The sequence below is a fragment of the Telmatherina bonti genome (assembly GCF_933228915.1).
Source record: "Telmatherina bonti genome assembly, chromosome: 10".
Classification (NCBI taxonomy): domain Eukaryota; kingdom Metazoa; phylum Chordata; class Actinopteri; order Atheriniformes; family Telmatherinidae; genus Telmatherina; species Telmatherina bonti.
The window spans coordinates 21,021,409-21,042,925 of record NC_136628.1 but is presented as its reverse complement, the minus strand read 5'-3'; the positions used below and the strand labels follow the sequence as shown (position 1 = coordinate 21,042,925).

The 21,517-nt window shown below is 39.0% G+C and overlaps 1 protein-coding gene across 1 annotated transcript in view; it reads left to right on the top strand.

Moving 5' to 3' along the window:
* Nucleotides 1-487: 487 nt before the first annotated feature.
* dchs1b (dachsous cadherin-related 1b) overlaps nucleotides 488-21,517 on the top strand; it is a gene marked incomplete at its 3' end in the record, with an annotated part of 85,961 nt that continues 64,931 nt past the window's right edge. Inside the window, exons 1-4 of the mRNA XM_079247386.1 lie at nucleotides 488-668; nucleotides 15,554-16,392; nucleotides 16,500-16,697; nucleotides 18,240-19,013. Of these exons, the coding sequence (XP_079103512.1) occupies nucleotides 15,571-16,392; nucleotides 16,500-16,697; nucleotides 18,240-19,013 (1,794 nt within the window). The 5' untranslated portion in view covers nucleotides 488-668; nucleotides 15,554-15,570. The remainder of the gene's footprint in view (nucleotides 669-15,553; nucleotides 16,393-16,499; nucleotides 16,698-18,239; nucleotides 19,014-21,517) is intronic.

The window sequence follows — 21,517 nt, the reverse complement described above, 5'->3', positions numbered from 1 at the left end:
TCTCACACTACTACAACAGCCTCCTTCTTTTTCGTCCCCCCTTTTGTGTGTGGCTACCCGAATAAATTAGCAGTCGGTACGGGGGGGGGGGGGGGGGGGGGGGGGGGGGTAGGGGGCTGGGCCTTGTGGCGGAGGAGTCGGCTTTCAGTTAGTGAGGTGCACGGTGAACTGAAGCTGTCTCGGAACACACTCACTGTGTCTGAGTGAGTGGATGCTGAGAGAGAAAAGAGAGAGGAGAGATATTTTAAATCAGCGAAACACAGAAGCAGAAGAGTGCAGGCTTCTACCCCTTCTCTCTATCTCTCTCTCCGCTGCAGACCGTGAAGAAGCTGTGCAGCTTCCCAGCTGATTCCAACGCGCTCACCTGACAGAGGGACAGAGGCGCAAAGAGACGCTTCACTGGTGGAATAACCCAACCTGCTGTTCAGTCGGATGAGATCGTCAGTGGATTTGGTGTGATTGCCCTTTTCCCCTTTCTTCTTTTTTTTTTTTTGTTTTTGTTTTTTGTTTAATGGATATTATGTAAAGACACAAAAACCTCTCTTGTACGGCACGGCTCCATTCAACATTTTGTCCAGGAGGATTGGCTGTCGTTTGCATACTGATCAGGTTTTAAGGGGAGGATACCCAGAGCGCACATCCAGAGAGACCGTGTGGGTCCGATAAATGTAAGTAATATCTTTATTATTTTCAGCCACAGTTTGTGTCTACTATCAATGATCACTTGATAGGACAGAGGTATAGAAATGAGCTCTTGTTGGGTGGAGGCAGCTGGTTTTGCGTATCAGGGGATGCACTCTGCAGCTTCTGCACCTTGCATGCATGATCTAGTAGCTGTGATGACTAAAACTAGCCTGATGGTTATTGGCTTATTAAGCCCAATGCTGATTATTTATCACCATTCACACCTAAAAACAAACAATTTTTAGATTTATCAGTGAGACAACTATGAGAGATCAGTCTCCTAGGTGACTGCATTTGTTTTTTATGCTTTATGGAACTATGTTATACCAGTTAGTCGGTGGTTTCTCCCACAGGATTTGCAACTTGTCACTACTCTTCTTGTTTTGGGGCAAAGACAGAACCACACAAGGGAAACACTGAACTGTACAAATAGGACCATCATTAGCTGAAGTATTTCCTGGAGAGACCAAGTGATGTGACAGTGAAGAACTGACTATAAGGCTTCAATAGTGGAAATAATTAAGGACTGTGTGCCTCAGAGCAAGAGACAAGTCAAGACTGCTCTGTTGGAGGGAGACTGTTATAAAAGCTGAACCACAGACTATCCTTGTCGAAGTGGAGACTCTATAGTATGTGAAACATACAAAAATAAGAATTCCAACAGATTTGACTGTAGTTTTGCTATCCAGAAACAGATTTTTTCATAACCATCCTTTTTCTTCCTAACATAAAGTGTATTTATAGCAGCCAGTTATGTCTGTATATGCCCAAAAGCTAAAAATGGGAACCCAAGGGCGCATTTAAGTACCTAACCACAATAGTTAGTCATATCTGGTGTCCACATCCACAGCTCCTGGTTTTTTATGCTGTACAGATGAATACAGATCGTTGCATTGTTACACTATCCTCTACATGTCCCTGCGTGCTCCAGCTCTGCAGTGCACTAGCCTCAGTGTCAGTCTCTGGTCTGCATAAAACCAGTAAGAGTTTGGTTTCTTGTGGAATGATGAGGTGTGCAGCAGGGCTTTTTCTAACATGAACCATATGGATATATCTTGTTGGCATGTCTACTACTGAGTAGGGCCTCTGTTTGCACAACTAACTTATGATTACTCACCTCAGCTGCTTAGAGGGACTGATTTTTCTTAACAGAGGCAGGTTTTTAACAGTCATAGACTATTTTTCCAAGTTTTCAATTACAGATTATAGATTTTTAACAATCCATGTGGTAGGTTGGACTTTTACATTTTTGTAAACAGAGGGTTTAATTTTATCTTTATTTGGCTTTTTCCCAGAAGGTCTGTTAAAAGTAAATGTCCTTTTTTTTTTCTTTAATGAATCCAATGTCAAGCCTTGGTTCTGTGTCAAGACTTTTTAAAGCTTATCAACTGAGTAAACAATCCGTTGTTTATCTTGCTCTTCATGATGCTGTGTAGTTGAGTGGGTGAGTATGATACAGAGTCAGACAGGGTCAGGGTCTTGTCTCTCACCAGGGCCAAACTGAAAACACACATACATTTCTTTGACAGCAGCATCTGTTGAACAACTTAATTTTACGGTTTTGGGGGGTGCATTAAGTGCAAAACAGCCAAGGCACTGGGCCAGTCTTTGCTTGATTTCTACATAATATTGGACTACCTTATAGGAAACTTTACACTTGAACCACACTGACATCCAGGAAAAATTGATAGTTAAAAAAAAAAAAGAAAAAAAAAGAAATTATTTAAGCTGTTTTCAGCTTTTTTTTTTTTTTTTTTTTTTCACAATCTAAGAATTGTCTTTTGTTTCTTGTAATGGTATTACTTTAGGGAATGTCCAAGATGAGGTTTTATCCTTGTGCAATTCTAAAGCAATTTTCAGTGTTTACTTTAAACTCTGGGGGTATACAATGTCATCAATGCCACCCATTTTGTCACTAAAATCCCATGGATGCTGTATACTGTTCCGGCTGCCACAAACACCACATAAAAGTAAAATATGGCTTTTTCAGTTCATTTTCAGTATTTTTTGTGTCCAGGCTCTTTCTTGCTAAGTCAGACTTGTTTATTTAGAACTCAGCTTTCATGAACCATGTAAAAGTTTGCAGAGGAACTTGTCATGAATGAAGGATTTTGTGTATGACTCAGCTCATCTTAAAAGTGTTGCCAACGTGTGAAATAGAGGGGGAAAAAAAGGGCATATTTTTTTCTAACAGAAAATATATCTAATTGGATCCCAGAACAAATTGTTGTCCTTTTGTTTTGAGCGTCTGAATACAAATATCAGGAAATGACTCTAAACTTCCCTTCTCTCTTTTTGTGTCACGCCGACACACAAACCTACAAACTCGCTAACCACAGGCCTAACATTACCTCACTATCATATTTTGGATAGTGACTCATTTCCAACATAAATCCTTACACCAAATCCTGCTAATGCTAATGTAGTGCCTCTAAAAGTCAAAAACTTACTACATTTCTTCTCTACTGCATATACAGTACACACACTCACCACAATGGTGAATAGTGGGCAGATGAAAGCCTGAAAAAACATAAAAAAAAAAAAAAAAACCAACAAGAATAAACGCAAACAAAAATATTGTTACCCTCCTCCCTGGCTCCCCAAGTAGCTAGTGGAAATATTTACCCTCCGTCTTTCTGTCGGTGTGAGCTGCTGCTGATGCTTGTGGGCTGCGTCAGTGTTTTTATTTACCTCTCAGCCACCACCTTAGACATAACATAAACCAGAAACTCAGTATCGGCGAAGTTTAATGCCATTTTAATTCATCATGCAGCATGTGGACCGTAACCAGTGTTTAGCTGGAGTGCTTTGTTAGGGAGTTACAATCCTATGATGTTTAGTTTCCTGGAAAATCGCTTTGTGTTTGCATCATCCATCTTCAGGAAGGCCAGATGGTTATTAATGACTTGGTGGTAGTAGAGTTTAAAAACTGGGATTCCCATTGATAAGGAATCTCCTTTTACTTATCAGTTCTTTATTTTTACTAGGGATGCATGTTTTTTGGCCAATATCCAATATGTCAGTATTTTACAACTCATTTTGGCTCTCACACACATACAGACACACACCTACACACAAACAGACTCTGACAACCACATAAAAAATTCAGAGATGATCTTGTGTCTTCTGAATTTGAATTAAAATGGAGTATTATTCTGCATACTCTTTGTGATGTTGACAAATGAAAACTCATAATGCACACCTTGTGCAAATCAGGAAACTAATTATACATTTAAAAATGTTTCAATTTGGATTATGTGCAACATGTCAAATTGAATCATGACAGTTTTTTAATTTAGAACAAGTAAGATATGTCCATCCTATCCTACTCTCCCAGTTTCTGTTAATTTATCAGTAAACCAGTTCATCAGTTGATTTTATTGGTGGCATATCTAATATCCATTATTCAATTTTAAAGCAGATACCAATATTGTACAGACCTCTAACTTCTTATGTACAGTTTATACTTACTGAACTTAGTAAAGTGTGGGTACTTAATTATCCAAGTTATAGCTCCTTTTACAGCTTAGACTGAAAGTAATTTTCTGACAAGTGCTCTGCAAAATACAGATCATATGCCCTTTTTGGATGGTATTAAAGCTCATTAATCTGTGGCTCTGGAGAACATATTACAGTGTGACTGACTCAACCTTTTGAAGGAAATGACTGGATTCTCTTCCTAGACTTAGAGTGATATCCTAGCTGGAGCTTTCCATTTTTGTTTGTTCGGAGGCCCAGTTTTGACGCAACTGTCTTCATCTTTAATTCCGGTCCTCGTCCAGGCAGAAGGAACTGTTTTAGGCTAATTATGTGCAGAACAGGAAAGATTAGACAGTTGACCAATTAAAGAAAAGACATCTGTCCAGGACTATAGTGAAGGTGCTGTCAGCAGGGAAATGAGTACTCAGCTTTTTCAGTGCCTTCGTAAAATACCACCCTTCATGCATCCATCGCACGGCTGCTTCACTAAATGATCCAAACTTGTCATTATAGACTCAAACCTACTCACCAATAAGATCTGGTTTTCCTGCACTATGATGTGTATCTGTGACAGTGGCTCCTTGGGTAATCAAACATTTGGGTGTCTGGTTGTTAATACATTTTCTCTATTTAGCCTTAGTTTAAAGAGATGTTTCACAAAGCCAGCAGCTAGTGACTATTTTTATGTATGTTTCTTTACAAACTGCAAAAACTTTTTAGTTTCCAAAAACAGTGTAGTCTTTTATTAAGCAATGATCGAACCAAAAGTCAGCTATTTTTTTCCCCATTCATTTTTTGTTGATGAATAATCTTCATCTATCCGGTAATCCTATAACTTATCGGTTCTCTTAACAAAAGTCTGTATGCATGTGAGTCTGTTCCTTCAAATACAAACAGAGAAATGACTGCTTAGATCTTTTTTATTGAATCTTCCTCATTTTAGAGATAATCAGCATAATTACGTGACCACTTGTCCTCAAGTATGTCAGAATAAAGTAATGTAATAATAATGTACAGATGCAGAAATGAAAAGATAAGTGAAACGTGATGACTTCTGCCCATCTGGTTGTTGGATGGATTAGTAATGAGTAAGCTCTGACGGAAGCAGGCTGAGCAGAGGGAAGAAGAGAGAACCCGTCTGTGTAACATCTCATGTGTTTTTAATGAAGTGAGGTGATCTTAGCTTCTGGCAACTTCAAACACTCACACAGAGCTGTTGCTCTGATAGCGCATCATGTTGTGCAAGTTGAGGGATTCAAGGACCAGAACTGTATGTGGACGAAGAGGAGCTGAAAAGAATGGTTAGAAAAGTTTTTGATTGCTTGTAATATTAGAATTTGACAGCAATCACGTTTAGGCAAACTGAATACTCTTTTCTGTCACATATATTTATCATTAAAACCCAATCATCTGTCTTTTCTTTTTTTTTTATCATACTTTCATTTATTCATTATTACATGTTTAAAACAAAGACAGACAGGCCTAATTTCCAGGCTCACCACATGAAATGTAATGGAGTAACATGATACAAAGGCATTTTCTTCTCGAACAGCTGTTGGCGCGCCACTAGCTCAAGAGTTGATGGAGAATTTAATAACCGATAAGCCAAGTCACTGTCCCACTTTCTGAGCTGGAGATGAGTAATTGCAGGTTTTGATGGATTCCCAGATCTTTCAGCCAGAGAATAACCAAAGCTTCTCGCTGTCAAATGAAGCCTACAGACTTTGTCTCATGAAGACACTGACCTCTTTTCACCTCAGCCTTTCGCCAGATGGCAACCTCTTCAACTAAATGTATAATTTTAATTAATATTTATGTGTTTTCTGAAACAATAACATGACCTGATACAAATGTGTGCCTGGCTTGCTGTCGGGCCATGTCACTGATTATTTCATTGGATGGAATGCAGAGATTGACGTGTTTGCTTGGCTGTGTGTGTGACTACGTGTGTTGAAGGTTCAGGATGGATCTTTGGTTTCCATTCTCCCGACCCTGTTATGGCTATCAGCTGCATGTTATGTCTTTGAACTTTTCCTTTAGCTCATTAACTAATGCTTCCTCTTCAGTAATACTGTGTTTATGTGTTTTAATTTCTTCCCCACACAGGGGGACAACACTCTGTTGCTACTGCCACATAGAGGGAGTCATGTCCTGAACAAAAATCAACTCATGTGAAGTTTAAGCATTCAGAAGTATTTCAGAGTGTAGGCTCATGACTGGGTGTGGGGATGGGGTAAAGGCTGGGGTTAGACATTTAAGATTAGGATAAGCCCCCGGTCAGTAGAAATAAGTCAATATGCTGTTCTTACCAGTGTGTGGGTAACATTAGTATACACTCATGCCCTAAAATTAATTATAACAAATACTAAAATACTGATATCAAAGTTTTAAAAAGTGCAGCACATTTTAGAAAAAACATTTCTTGGTGTTTTATCGCTTTGGTTTTCTGGGTTTTTCTACAGAGTAAAATGTGGTGTTGTCCTCACAAATACAACTCAAAATTAAAATCATGAATAAAGAAGCCATTTTTCTGATCCACCGCAAGTATTTATCTCCATTTGACAGACTCATGGATGTGGTTCAGCTCGACAGCTTTGCCCTTGTGGGATATTAAGCTTGCTCTGATGGGGAGGGGCGATGAGTGATATTAGCTGGCAGCTGCTGCTTCACCTTCATGGACGGCTCCCCACGGCATCCTTCTCCTTTTTCTTCTTTTACTGTTTTTGTTTAGCATTATATTTTTCTTTTACCTTTTTTATATTTCTTTTTTTTTTTTTTTTTTTAAATGTTGATTCAGTATTTCTTTCACTCGGAAAAGAAAAAAAAAAGAAAACTCAGTGACCACACACATATTTATCAGAGGAACACTCACGGTACGTCACAGTGCCTTGACTTAGCAGTGTGGCCTTGGAGGTTAAGAGGTAGGTGAAGCTCATCCAGCTGTGTTTTCACTTGCTCTGCGGCTTCACGGATGGTTCAGAGGGTGCATTATTTATGTGTGTGCGTGAGAGTCCTTATTTGTGTGCTCACGCTAACTACATTTGACTTGTGTCTGTTTCTGTGGCAGTACTTTATAGAGAAACTTTATGTTGCATCATGTGTTTCCTCTACATCGTTTGGGATGTGTGGTACAGTTCCATTAATGCGATCTAACGTCTAATCAGAGCTAAAGTATGTCAGGTAAACACCACAGCTGATTGGATCGGCTTCGATTGGAAAGCATTTTTAATCTAATCAAGAGAGGTGGTTTAAACCTTTTTTATGATCTGATTAGTTGGCAAAAAATAATTATGTATTTGCTCATTCTTATTGTGTTGTGGTGGAAGTTGTTTATGTGCATGCTTGCACCATGTGTGTGTATGTGTGTGTGTTTGGGGGGGTGTGATTGATTTTTCAGAGAAGACTTGGAACAATGGTGACAGCAAAACAGAATGGAACTGTGGGAGATGCATTTTTGTTGGAAACTGAAAGAGTTAAGGATAACGATAGGATAACCCCACTTTTTCTAGACAGTTGCAGTGCATGTTAAAAGCAATACAATGGTATCAAATCTGTCCATCATGTAAATGCAACTGATCACTTTACATATCTTCCAGGTAAACATGTCACCTAGAACCTCTGATCTGATTGATTCCAGTCTAATAGATTAAATATTTGTCCATGTAAACGTAGTAAATGACTTGATCAAGTTGGAAAGATATAAAAAGAATATATGACTGTTGAAGGATTTATTGGCTTGATGTAGTGGAGGAGGGCAAGTAAATAGACTCAAACATGAGTTAAAAATCTGACAAATTATTTTTTACTTGAATGCTACTTGCTGAATGTTGATATATTGTATTTCTCCTGTGCATCTAACTGAGTTATCGCTGATGCTGATGTTGATGCTGAAAAAAGATAAACGGTAGTGCATCTCAAACCCCTAATTTCAGTTCTTCTGTTTCTTCTGAGCAGCTTTCTTTCTCACTTGGGCCTGTCAACTAGTAAAATCTAGGACATTGTGTTGCAAGGGACCTTGTGCAGTTTGTAACTGTGTGCCTGGATTTTTACTTGACAGCTTCTGTAAGAAAGAAATAAACAAATCTGAGACTTTCAACAACCTGCTGCTGCTGTTTCAGTCTTCTGCAGTTTTTTTTTTTTCCAGCATACATCCCCATAGAATCTAGTCAGATTTCAAGCAGTGTGATGCAAAAATTGAATTGTAGCATGCGGTTTTCACAGCAGGATATCGAACTAAGAGTGACGTGAGAGGTTCAGTAAGAGGTGACTGAATAGTGCCACACTAAGAAATAAATTAGTTATGGATTAGCCACAACTTTAAGATTGTGGAAGTTCGCCACATGCCTAAACATTTTTGAAGACCAGTCACACTTCCGTCATGTGGCAGCAGAACTTCCCCACAGTTGCAGCCTTCACCAGCATGACAACTCTGTCCCACAAAAACTGAAAGAGGACCTTAAAGAATATGAGTGAGTTCATCCAGCCTCTAAATACCTCAGATACCAGTCTAATGAGATTTGATGGCATCTGTATAAAGCAAGCTCAATCCTCTTCCCTATCCACAAGGCCTGAAGGATTTAAAGGTACCTGATGTTCCACAATTTGTTCAGATGTTCTTTGTTTGGCTCAGTAGCTCAGATCTGTTTTAGCAGAATCACAAGGATTTGCTCAAAATTAAGCGGGTGATTGTAATGTTATAGTTTATCTGTGTATGGCTCATAGCTCAATGGAAATTTCTCCCACACAGCAACAGAACATTTTAGCGGCTCTCTGCTATGAAAGAGATGTCTCTGTGCTGAAAATGGTATTAGAGAAAACAGCCTGAAAAAAAAATTAGTCCAACATGAGTAAAGAAACAATTTACAGCCAATATCTGGCTATGACTCAAAATAGATCTTACAGAACTAATTGTACAGCTTCACACCTAAAAGAGATTGGAACCAAACTCAAAATATGTTTTGGAATAAAGATGGATCATCATGCAATCAAGTTTTTACCCTATTTTCCATTTTTCTATTTTTATTCTGTATCCTATAAAGCCAACAAAAATAACCCAAAGCATTCTGTAGGCTTTTGTTCTGAGTAGTTTTCTGCCACAGAGAGTTGCTCCTTGTGTGAACACAACGGTTTCTGCAGCCTCACTGAAGTCACTGACATGGACATTTATATGGGAAATAAGAAATAAAACGAAAGACCAGAACCGAATCTTAAAGGATTTTAAAGGACAGAAATAAAAACAAAGGCTTTGCAAAGCTGAAGCAAAATGGAAAAAATTTAACAATGGATTCTTTGGTACCAGAGCTTTTAATCACTAGTAAACTTCTGGTTTAAGTTAATAAGCAAGAGACTGTGAAAGAGATAAATGGTTAAAAATGTCACGTATGGTTTGAAGTGTTTGAAGAGACTAACTTCAGACCAGTTTAAGAAAACTTCTTTTACCTGTTATTTACAGATTATATTTGGTTATTACTCAGTTATGACTCCACGTCCGCGACTTTAGTTACAAGGTAAAACTGAAAAACGGTTTTTCACATAATCTTGATTAATTCTTAATTAATTCAAACATACTCAGCAGCCTCCACGCACTAGATAGGTTGTGTTTCCGGCTGCATGCTTCCCTTGGGCACTCAGTTTTATGACACGTTCATGAACCCATTCCAGTATTAATATTGAGTGTGTTTGGTGCAGCACATCCATGTATATTGCAGTACGTGTGCAACTGTCCAGACGGCGGTTGTCTGGATTGTCTTAGAGGCTGGTGCTGCTTCGACACAATGAGACTGAACATGATTCTGTTTAATTAAACTAGTTGTAGAAATAAACTGAAACAGATATCCACCCTTAGTGTAGACTTTTGATTAGAGGAAACTCATGTATATGTATATAGATGAGGAGTCAAATATACACAGAGGCAGAACACACACACACACACACACACACACACACACACACACACACACACACACACACACACACATACATACACACACAGTGACAGCTGAGGTTTGAAGTGGGATGTCTATATCCAGGGAAAGGCAACTGAAGGGGAAATGGGGGTCGTGGTTGTCGTTCCTCCCCCCTAAGTACACACATAACCCAAACAGCATGAAAGCTGAGATGCAAAGCACTCATCCATCTACTACCTCTTCACCACTCTCATCCTTCCATCTCCTCATGTACCTCTCTGGATCGCTGCCGTTCGTTTCACCACAACTTCACAAATTCACAGACATTTAAATATAACTGCCCACTCTTAAATGGCACTAAAACTACAAATATATAGCATTTTAACACTATGCACTTCTCAAGAGGATGTGGCAAGATGAAAATATTTCCATCACACTATAAATCATATTTCTTGCATATGAGGTTTTGGAAATATCTTTTTGGCATATTTTAACTTTAACATAAAATACCTTCTCTTTAATTTGTTGACCATCTGTCTTTAGTGTGATCGAGGTTTGGCCAGTGTTTGTTCTGGGTGACATAGAAGCACATGCAGGGCTGGACAAGTGGCTGCCAAATGTTTATAAGCAGCAGCAGAGCCCTGAACCAGCCCGGGCTATTCCTTCCTTCAAAGCACAAGGAGCATGTCAAAGATAGAGGTTGTATGAGTTGGTCATCTTTACTTGGAACTCCATGACTCTGGGTCCTGTTTAGCTTGGCTACGGGTAGCTGTGGTGTGCCCCAACCAAATCTGCTAAATCCATTAGAGGGGACTGATGGAGGGAGGGAGGAGCAGGAGTGAATATTCGGTGGAAAGTGAGATGAAACTTTTCCTCACTGCTGAGATTCAGCTGCATAAACCCATTCAGTCACACACGCACATACACATCTTCATGGACATACTGCACTGATTTACATGGTCACATACAGAAAACACGATGGTTTCCTATTATTTAGTAACAGTACTTAGTGCAGGATGCATTTGAGGCTTTGAGGGTTGTATGCAGCAGAGGCAGATTATGGGGGAGCCATGCCAGATATAGTGTGGCTGAGACTGAATGGAGCCCTCTGGGGTCGGCCATGTCTATCACTGTGGTCGCACATAGATGATGTCACGGTTTGCATCCACATGTCGTGGTCCCACAAAAACTATGAAACGATTCAGGCAGGTTAAAACAGCTTCTTGCCAATTTTTTGTTGTGGAGGAAAAAATAAAATGTCTAAACTGATAAAAAAGACCAAAAGCATCATTCATCATAATTGGCAGAATGTTATAAAGAGTGCCACTAGGTGGAGTAAACCAAATGGTTATCTTTTATTCCAGTTACTCTCTGTTTAGGCCAGAATCCTTTCATTATGAGCTATATTTTAGCATTTGCTCTCTCCAGTCCTCATCAGCTCATGTTTTCCAGAGTAAACACAAGTGTATTACAGCTGATGTCAAAAGGGAGATGATGTCATGAACCGACTGCTCATTGACAATGACAGATTGCAGCCATGCGATCAGTTCATCAATATAACCTTTCACTGACTCTCATCTGAAGCAGTGAAGGAGAGAGAGCATGTAAAAACACACAAAGTGTCTATACACACACACATACTAGAATACACCCTTTCAGAGTTTATTTTTCTTACAAAAGTTTTGCCTTCAAAGCTCAGTGGTCCCTAAAGACAATACGGTTGTCAAGCCAAAGTAAACTGTAATCACTCTTGAATGGGGCTTTTTTTTTTTTCTTTTTTATTGTGTCCTACATTCATGTTTCCATTTCTCTGCTTTGTTCTTGTTGTCCTTCAGCCTAATTCTCAGTAGATGCATTATTGTACAGTACTGTGGGTTAATTTAATCAGAACTGCTTCTCAGAAGGACTGAACTTGGAGTCTGAGCTTTTCTCTTAGTTGTGGACAAGAAAGGCTTGAATATCACATCTTTAACTGTCTCTCTAAGAGATTATCTTCCAGCTTCTCTCTATTCTTCTCACTTTTGAAACACACAGCTCTGTACACACAAACACTGATAACTGCTTTGAAAAAAAAAACACAGTAAAGCAACATTGTGTGTATGCGATGGAGACATGGGTTCTGTCTTAGCTTGGCTTTCCCCTTCTTGTGTAGGAGTGTAGCAACTGTCCAGAGCAGCCGTCTGGACCAGATGTAGAGGTCAGTGACCGCACCAGGGAGGCCAGTATCAGTGTCCCACTCTGTGTCCCAGTGGAGCTATAGCCTTTATTAATCTTTACTCCTAGGAGGCCTCATAAACTACCGCAGGAGGTCAGGGTCAATAGAAAGACTGGACAATGGCTGGAGGATTCATTAGACATAAAATAAGGATGTTTTTCATGTGTCTTAACCCTCAAAAATGATTTTAGGGAGCTTTGTAGAGCCACTGTTTCAATAAAGTCGGGACATTGCGGAAAATATAAATAAAAACTATAGTGATTTGCAAATATTTTTTAAGCTATATTCAACTGAATGCACTACAAAAACCAAATATTTATTGTTATAACTGCTAGACTTTTGTTTTTTTACAACTATTCACTCATGTTAAATTTGATGACTGCAACATTTTAAAAACGCTGTGACAGACGCAGCAAAAGATTGGGAAAGACGAGGAATGCTCAAAAACACCTGTTTGGAACATTTTACAGGTGAACAAGTTAATGTCATGTCTTCCAGACCAAAGAGGAAAAGGAAAATCTGGATTGTTATCACCGCAAAGTTCTTAAGCCTGTTACATACTCCACGAGAAGAGAGAATTTTTCTTGTTCTCGAGGCCCTGAGAAGAAAATGACATCAGTTTGTTCTCGCAGATGTGACTGACATTCTTGACACATTGGGCTAGCAGAACGTTTCTCTTTTGGGGCTCCGAGAAGTACTGTGTGATTGGTCGGACATGTGGCAAACATGGAAAAGCGTGAAATGGAAAGTTGCCCTGAAGCAGTTAAATGGATTGTTTTGATAAAAAAGTTGATCAAAGTAGTGAGAAAGTACGAACATATTGCCCGGACAAAGTTTCTCGTTAAATAAGAAATAACCGGGTTCATTGCACATAAAGCAGACATCACTGCCCCGTTGCAGAGCAAGCTTCACGTGGAATATGACCTGACAAAAAAAGAGTTTATTCTTGTTCTTGCAGCCTCGAGAGCACAAAGTTCTTGTTTCTGGTGGAGTATGCAACACGCTTAAAGCCACCATCTGTGATAGTATGGAGGTGTGTTATTGCCTCTTCCATGGCATTCCACCTACATCCAAAATTATTGTTCTCAGATCCCAAACACTTATTGAGTATTGTTAAAGCAAAAGTGATGTGACATGGGCTGACATGCCCCTGTCCCAGCTTCTTTGGAAGGTGTTGAAGGTGTGAAATTTAAAATAAGTGAATTTTGGGGAAAAAACCCAACAAAGTTTATCTGTTAGAACATGAAATGTCTTGTCTTTGTTCAGTTAAATAAAGGCTGTTCAGTTTTCAGTTTTTTATCAACATTTTACACAACATCCCAACTTCACTAGTATTGAAGTTGCAAAACTATCACTAAAAGATAAAATTGTACTTTTTCAACTGAGTCATTGCCATTAAACTAAAGGAATTAGTTAAATAGATGTTAACCAACTCTGAAATTAGTCATAAGAACAAAAAAAAAAAAAAGAAAATTAGGACATCAACCTGAATATATTAGCAATTGGATTGTCAATACAATCATTATGCTTCTACAACTTTAGTAATATATAATATGCATAATTTTTTTTTCTCCCAATTATTCATAGTTCAACAAAACAAGAAATTTTTTTTTAACATGTATGAGTGAGAATGCAATGTAATTGAGCTTAATGTATGTGTAAAAAGGCAGCTAGCAGCAGGTAGAAGTAGGTAGCAGGCAGCAGGCTGGCTTTTCCTACAGAAGCAGAAGAAATTCCTCAAGTTAACTGTCCAGATTATACATGCACTATGGGACAGATTGTCTGGGTGAATATGGCTGGCCAGCATGGGCCAACAGCCGCCACTTACAACTCACCTCCTCACCGCTACTGCTGAATGCCTGCATAACACATTTTAAAACATTTGCTAATCGAGGCAAAACCTCACTGGCATACCAGAAAGTTGAAATGTTATTATTTAGATCAATGTAAAAGATTTCTGAAACATCATCCCTCTGGTCACAAAGTATGATGAATGAGTCATGTGAGGGCTTGATGGCTTTCCTCATTGCAGAATGTTTTGAAGAGTTGCATGCACAATAAATCTAGCCCTAATGCGAAAGGAACATGCATAAACATAATTTTGAAAGTAATCTAAATATTTGTGGACCTCATCAAGGGCTGTGGACTGTGCATCTATCTTGTGAGAGCTCAGTTAAATTTGTACAGTTATACTTGCCAAAGCAGTTATGAGCACTTTTATCAGAATTTTATTGCATTGTGTGAAAGGTATGTGTCAGAACTGGGTCAGTTGCCATTTGCAAATAATTATTGATGTTTGCTTTAACTTGCTAAAAGTACCAGATGGTGTGTTTTTGTTTTTTTTTGTTTTTTTTTGCTTGTAAGAAACTTAGTGTCAGGTGAGTTTAAAATTGCCTTCTAAAGCCATCTGATAAGTTTTAACACGGAGTGTCTGTTCCAGGACTTTTTGGAGAGTTATAACACCTATATCTGTTCATGCTTAGGTTCAATATGAATAACAAGTCGGATTTAGGATTAGAATCAAAGTAGAACTATCACAAGGATGTGTTCATGATTTAGAGGTTGGGGAACATAATGGTTGAGCTCACTAATTAATTGTCTAATTTCTCTCAAGAGTCATCCCAAAGGTCAATAAAGTTAAGTCTAAGTCTTAAGTCCAAGTCTCAGTCTACTATCTTAAATAAAATCTTTTCTCCATAAAGGAAATTGTTGAAGCAGCTACAGGTTTATTTTCCTCATGTGATCTTATTGGAATGCACAAGGAAACTGATGCCTATATAAATGCCTATTTCAGCGTCTTTAATAGTTTCTCTGTGGATTTGAGTGTGTAGTGTTTTGGACACTTTAAAATGTTCTCACTCACTGAAAAAAAAATGTTATCCTCAAGATAAATATACTTTATGGTTCTTTCCTCAGTGTGGTTCAAGCCAGTGTGGATCCTGGCCTTACTTAGACTTCCATTGACATGCTCTCTCAAAGCTTCCTGATCTCACTAAAAACATTCTTTCCCAATTCTTAGATATATGTTCATTTTATGGGGGAAATAGCTGAAATTTGTCATGTGACATCTTAATGTAGGTTACAGATTGTTAAAGTGTTAGCACACTGTTAGGAAAGAATTTAGAATATGTGCTCAGCTTTGAAGATAATTCTTATTTTTCATAGTTTTGATGAGACAGCTCAGTGAGTTTTTAGGATATTTTTGAACAGGGAATAGAAAAGGCTTAAAAACAGGCTCTAATATCTTTCTTTCCCATCTTTTCTACAGGTGTAGTAGAGCCAACCATGCCAATAAAAAGTAAAGGGTCAAGACGGAGGTCGTGGGTTAGCCGACCCTGTGTGTGTTCAAAGCTCTACCAGCCCAAGCTGCTCTTTTCTCTCTTTATCTTCCTTCTTCAGTCAACAACTGTTCTCGGGGCACTGGAGCTCCAGCTAGATGAAGGTCGGCCAGCAGGGACCATTGTTGGTGACATTAGTGCTGGGTTACCGTCCGGTGAAACTGCAAGTCTTTTTTTCATCTCTGACCATGATGGCACGGGTGTTGGGAGTGACCTTCACATCGATGAGACCACAGGCATTATTACCACAGCACGCAGCCTTGACCGTGAGAAGAGGGACCACTACAGCTTCATCGCTGTGACAATGACAGGCACAACCATCGAGGTGTCAATCACTGTCAATGACATCAATGATCATGCGCCCGTGTTCCCCAAAAAGAAAGCTGCCCTTAAAATTCCTGAGCACACGGCAGTGGGAACGCGGTTTTCCCTGGACCCTGCAACTGATGCAGATAAGGACCAGCTGACCACTCAAGGCTATGCTATAAAAGAGGGCAATGTTGGCCAGACATTCAGACTTGAGACTAAGAGGGGTGCTAACAAGGTGCTGTATTTAGACCTGGTGGTCAATGGACTGTTGGACAGGGAGAAGCGCTCATCTTACACCGTAGTCCTAGAAGCCTTTGATGGGGGCTCGCCCAGAAGGATGGGATCCATGACCCTGGATGTTACAGTGACTGACATCAATGATCATGCACCAGTCTTTAATCAGAGCAGATATCATGCCATCATCTCAGAAAGTCTCCCACAAGGGAGTAGCATCTTACAGGTTAGTTCAAGTTTTGTCAGTATTTTAGTTGGTAACTTAAATTAAAACTAATTTTCTTGCCCCTACACTCCACCAGGGTTAGTTTTTGACTTGCTTTGTCTTTGCAGGTCTTTGCAACAGATGAGGATGAAGGTGACAATGGTCTGGTGCTTTATGAAATCAACCGCCGACAGAGTGATCCTGACCGTTACTTTGTCATTGATCTAAAGTCAGGGGTCATCACACTGAATAGACCACTAGACTATGAGTTGAAGAGGGTCCATGAACTGGTGGTCCAGGCCAGGGATAATGCCAGCCAGCCTGAGGTAATTTGCATTCGTTTTGCATTTTGGCAATCAATTTCACTACATTCTGCCTACATTTCTGTCTTCTGCACCAAGTAGTTTTGGCCTGTTCTAATAAGTGGATATGACTCATTTAAGTTTGCAGAAAGTACATGGTCACTACAGTATATCTTTTCCTACATGTGATCCCCTCATTTGTCCTTATTTCCTTTTTTCCTACATGAGTATATATGAGTTATTTCAGTTTAAATTTCTCTTGTGGCTTTTCTTCAAAAAATATTATCAGGATATATATATTTTTTGTTACTTTGACAAATTTTCCATTGAACTAACAAGTCACAAGTGCCTCTTTGTTTTCAGAGCTAATGAGATAAAAGTTCAAATCACCTTCACACCTCATTTACAGCAAATTAATGAAATGCTTGAACACAAAAAAATATTTAGGCACCTTTGGAAATGACAAGACTGAAAAAAAAAACTATACAATCATTTTAACCTACCAGTTCTAAATGATTGGATGATGTTCACCAAACTGAACTTCTAGTTGTTCCTTCTACCCCACTTTAAGTTTTCATCAACATTTTATTATTGTGAATAGAGTAGATTAATAAAAATCACTAATCTTTCTTGTGAATTGTAAACAAAAGTTTTACACTATATTAAGAGGGTTTTGCCTTCTTGGAAAAAACAAACCAGATGAGTGGGATGGCAGAAGGGGGATGAAATGCAAAGGATTTCTAACATAATGAAAATGTTATTTTTATGGCTGATTGCATATAAAATAAGCTATTTGTGCTTAGACAGAAAAAACAAACATGGCTAATACAAGCTGGCAATAATGAATGATAACATTGCCAGTTGAAGTACATCATTATGACTCTTCAAAGCTGAACTTGCACAGCATTTGGCCGAGGTTGCTAGTTTTGCCTTCTTCTTCTCCAAGGATTTGTTTCCAATTAGCAACAGTTATGATCCTGCGTATTGATGCCTCTTTCAATTGCTGCATCTTTCTGAACTCAACATTCAGTTTATTTGTTTCAAACCAGTTACAGTAGAAATGCACAATACCCATTTTCCAAGTAGCAAACTTTGTAAGTTTGCTAGAAATTTGCTTGATATTTTGATGAAAACATTTAGTGTTAGCATGCTAACATGGCAAAGGCTTGTAGCAGATGCAGCATATTGTTGCAGTGGGAAAAAGGGAGAGGGAAACTCTGTGAAATCTGCTGCCTGAAGAATTGATTTTTTGCATAATGTCAGATATAAATAAATGATAAATAAAACTGCAGAAAGCAAATATTAATTTGGTAAAAACACCATTGTATATTTTAAGCAAGAATTACTCATTTGGTTTTAGAGCACTCATCATTTCCTGTTTCCAGGCTGTTGATGGAGTATTGGTAGCAAAAATTGTCAATGAGCAGAGTAACAAGATAAATGAATGGTTTTTAACTTATAACTTTGGTTAAAACTAAGGTTAAAGCTTATAACTTTGCAATGTGGTGCAAACTGATTAGAGGAAAACAAATGGAAAGTTAACATTATACCATCATCTCTTTCCAGGTGACGAATGCTTTTGTAACCATTCATGTACGCGACTTTAATGACAACCAGCCTACCATGACCATCATCTTCCTCAGTGAGGATGGCTCTCCAAGAATTTCAGAAGGAGCACAACCAGGACAGTATGTAGCTCGAATATCCGTCACCGACCCAGACTATGGAGAGTACGCCAATGTTAATGTGTCCCTGGAGGGTGGTGATGGGAAGTTTGCTCTCACCACCAAGGACAGCATCATTTACCTGATATATGTGGACCAAGTCTTGGACAGAGAAGAGCGGGATTCATATGACCTCAGGGTGATGGCCACAGACTCTGGCACACCACCTCTCAGGGCAGAGTCCTCTTTTACCATTCAAGTGACTGATGTCAATGACAATCCTCCTCTTTTTGACCAGCAGGCCTATAGACAAACCATTCCTGAGGTTGTATATCCTGGATCCTTTGTTCTGCAGGTAACAGCCAGGGACAAAGACCAGGGCCCCAATGGGGATGTGCGTTATACCCTGTTAAAGGGGAAAAACTCTCACTCTGACTGGTTTTCAATCGACCCACTAACAGGGATCATTACCACAGCGACTGCTCTGGACTTTGAGTCCGAACCAGCTCCTAGTATAACTGTTGTTGCGACGGACAGCGGCCGGCCACCTCTATCATCTACGGCAAAGGTGGACATTGTGCTTCAGGATGTTAATGACAACACACCTGTGTTCTCCAGAAACTTCTACAATACCTCCATCAAAGAAAACACCCCAGTTGGGACCTGCTTTTTAGAGGTAAGCAAAACTCAGACAAACAAAGTTGTTTCTCAAGCTTTATAAGTCCTATTTCGTTTGTCTTCTGTTTTCACTCGGATGGCTTTTAATTTGTTGATACGCAGCCATTTCAAATTCTCATGGTGCTCAATCTTGCTGCGTGTTGGCCTCAACATGCCTCGCTAATACCGCCAAAATCAAATATTTGCCGTCTTTCTTGGCCTTTTATCTCTTTATTTACTTTCTCCTTTCACTTGCACCATCCACTTAAGCCCTCAGTGATTACTTTCTTGGCAAGAGCCTGTTTAATACATCAATATAAAGAAGTCTGGAGGTCATATCTAAAGTTAGAAGCAGTTTCAGAGATTTGTTTCAGGAAAGGATGGTCAACTTGGAAGCCACAATACATATGATTCAATAAGTCTGTGCTATGAGAGTAGAAGTTAAGACATTCATTGTCCATTTTTAGAAGAAAAGATTTATAAAGGTAAGAAAAAAAAACTAAACTAGAGAGAAAGTCGGAGGAGTAAGGCTTTACTTGAATTCCTAAAGCTACTGTAAGGAGATTTATCTATGCTGGTATGTCCTTTCTCTCACCTCGAAGAGTTACCATAGTATCCAATCCAACAGTGTAGGGTTTAGTCTGTGGTATCTATGCATTGTCTCACTGTAGCTCAGCTGTTTTGCTTTTATGATAATTCCAGCAGCTCAAATATGTATAAATATATATATATTCATAGACGGGGAGGACCTCTTCTGAGAAATGAAAATGGATGACTGGCTGTTTGTCTTCCAGCAAGGTCTTAACTTGGCATCATGAATCGTTTAGACCAACTGTTTTTAAAGGTTGGTTTTACCCTTCTGACGTGAAATGGAGGGAAGCAAAGAAAAAGAAGCATTTCTCATTCACAGTATGTTTTAGAAAACCCTGCTGCTAGAACTGAAGTGCAGTGCAGCTGCAATAAAAGGCTCTGGGCCGCTGGTCACACCATCTGAACTGGAGTAGATAAATAGTTGTGTTTCACATTTTTGCAGGTTCATTTGATGTGTATTTGGAAAGAATAGTTAGTTGGTATTTTGTGGAAACTGGTGTATGGGCTTAATCCTTATGCAGTATTTGTGTTTGGAGAAAGAATTTGAAGTTGTAATCAGCAATTTAATTGAAATGCAAAGGAGAAAGAGATGGGATTTGACATGTGGAAGGACTGAGAAAAGGAAATAGGCTTAAGTGTCTTAAGGATTCGGTCAATATTGTCTAACTTGACGTTTTCTTTCTTTTTAAGTCTCCTCTGTTGAGTTGTTACATCCCTTAAATGAACCCTGTGTACCTATATTCCAGTTGCTGCAACAGCTGTAATCAACTGTTCTTCATTTTCCTAATCTTTGCCGTCAGATATTCTGGCACTAGACACGAGCGTAATCCCATGCCAGACATCACGGGTGGTTTTCTGCTATGCCAGAATGAGTGACTAAGGTTTAATTTGCTCATTCAGCCACGTTTTTCAGGGTTTGCTGTGACTGAGCCAAAGCTCTTTAAGGGAGAGTCTCCCCACAAAGATTGTGATTTGCAGTATAATGGTAGTTGAAGTTAACCTTTTTTTTACTTGGATGTAAGGATATGCAGCTGCTGGGATACAACACCCAAGCTCAGAAGTTATGCTGTAGCAGATATAATGGCTTAATGGAACTTTTTCCCGATTTTTTCCCCTGTTTTTTGCTCCATGACTGCAAGCCAACAATCAAAGCTAAGGAGCATTTGAAATGTTTATGTCAATTTAAGACAATCAAAGAGCTGGGTTAGGCTGGTGCATTAGTTTACTTTTGTGTGTTATAGTATTTGGAACAGATGGTCAGCTTTTGTCGCGTTCCTGTGGGCTGAACAAAATGCAAGCTGTTCTCAGAATTGTGGCAATATTTACAGTAGATGGTAATCGCTGGGGTTTGAGTTATCATACCGGTCTGGCTGGCTTGCTTTTTTATTTAAAATTCTTAAAACGTCTTTAGAATTGAGGGTAGACATCCGATGTTTAATATCTAAGGGAGGACATGTGTTATCAGAAGAAGTTTATGAAGGATACACGCTGTACGCAGTTTATTAGAATTGTTTTGATAAAAATAGTCTCTGTGAGGATACCGGCTCTTATTTTCATTTCTTTGTCTTCTTCAGATGTTTTTTTTCCTTATTTTCTCTAGTGTCACTTCTTTTTTTTTAATCTTCCTCTGTACATCTCTTTTGCTTTCTTTGCTTACAGACACACATATGTACTCTGTGTAGGAAGCGTCTTATCAGTTTGGTGACTGTAGTAATCTATAATGTGCTGTACTGTTTATGTAGCAGACAACACAAAAGAGTTATTTATTTCATGGTTTCCCTGCTTTCCTCTTCCCCCGCTTCCTCAAAGTATTTCCCAGGCATAAGAGGCTGCTGTGCCTGTGTGTGTATGGCATGCGTATCCATCAGAAGCAGTTTCATAACCCGGGAAGGTAAAGGTCATGAGAACGGCGAGAATTGTGGAAGGTGATGA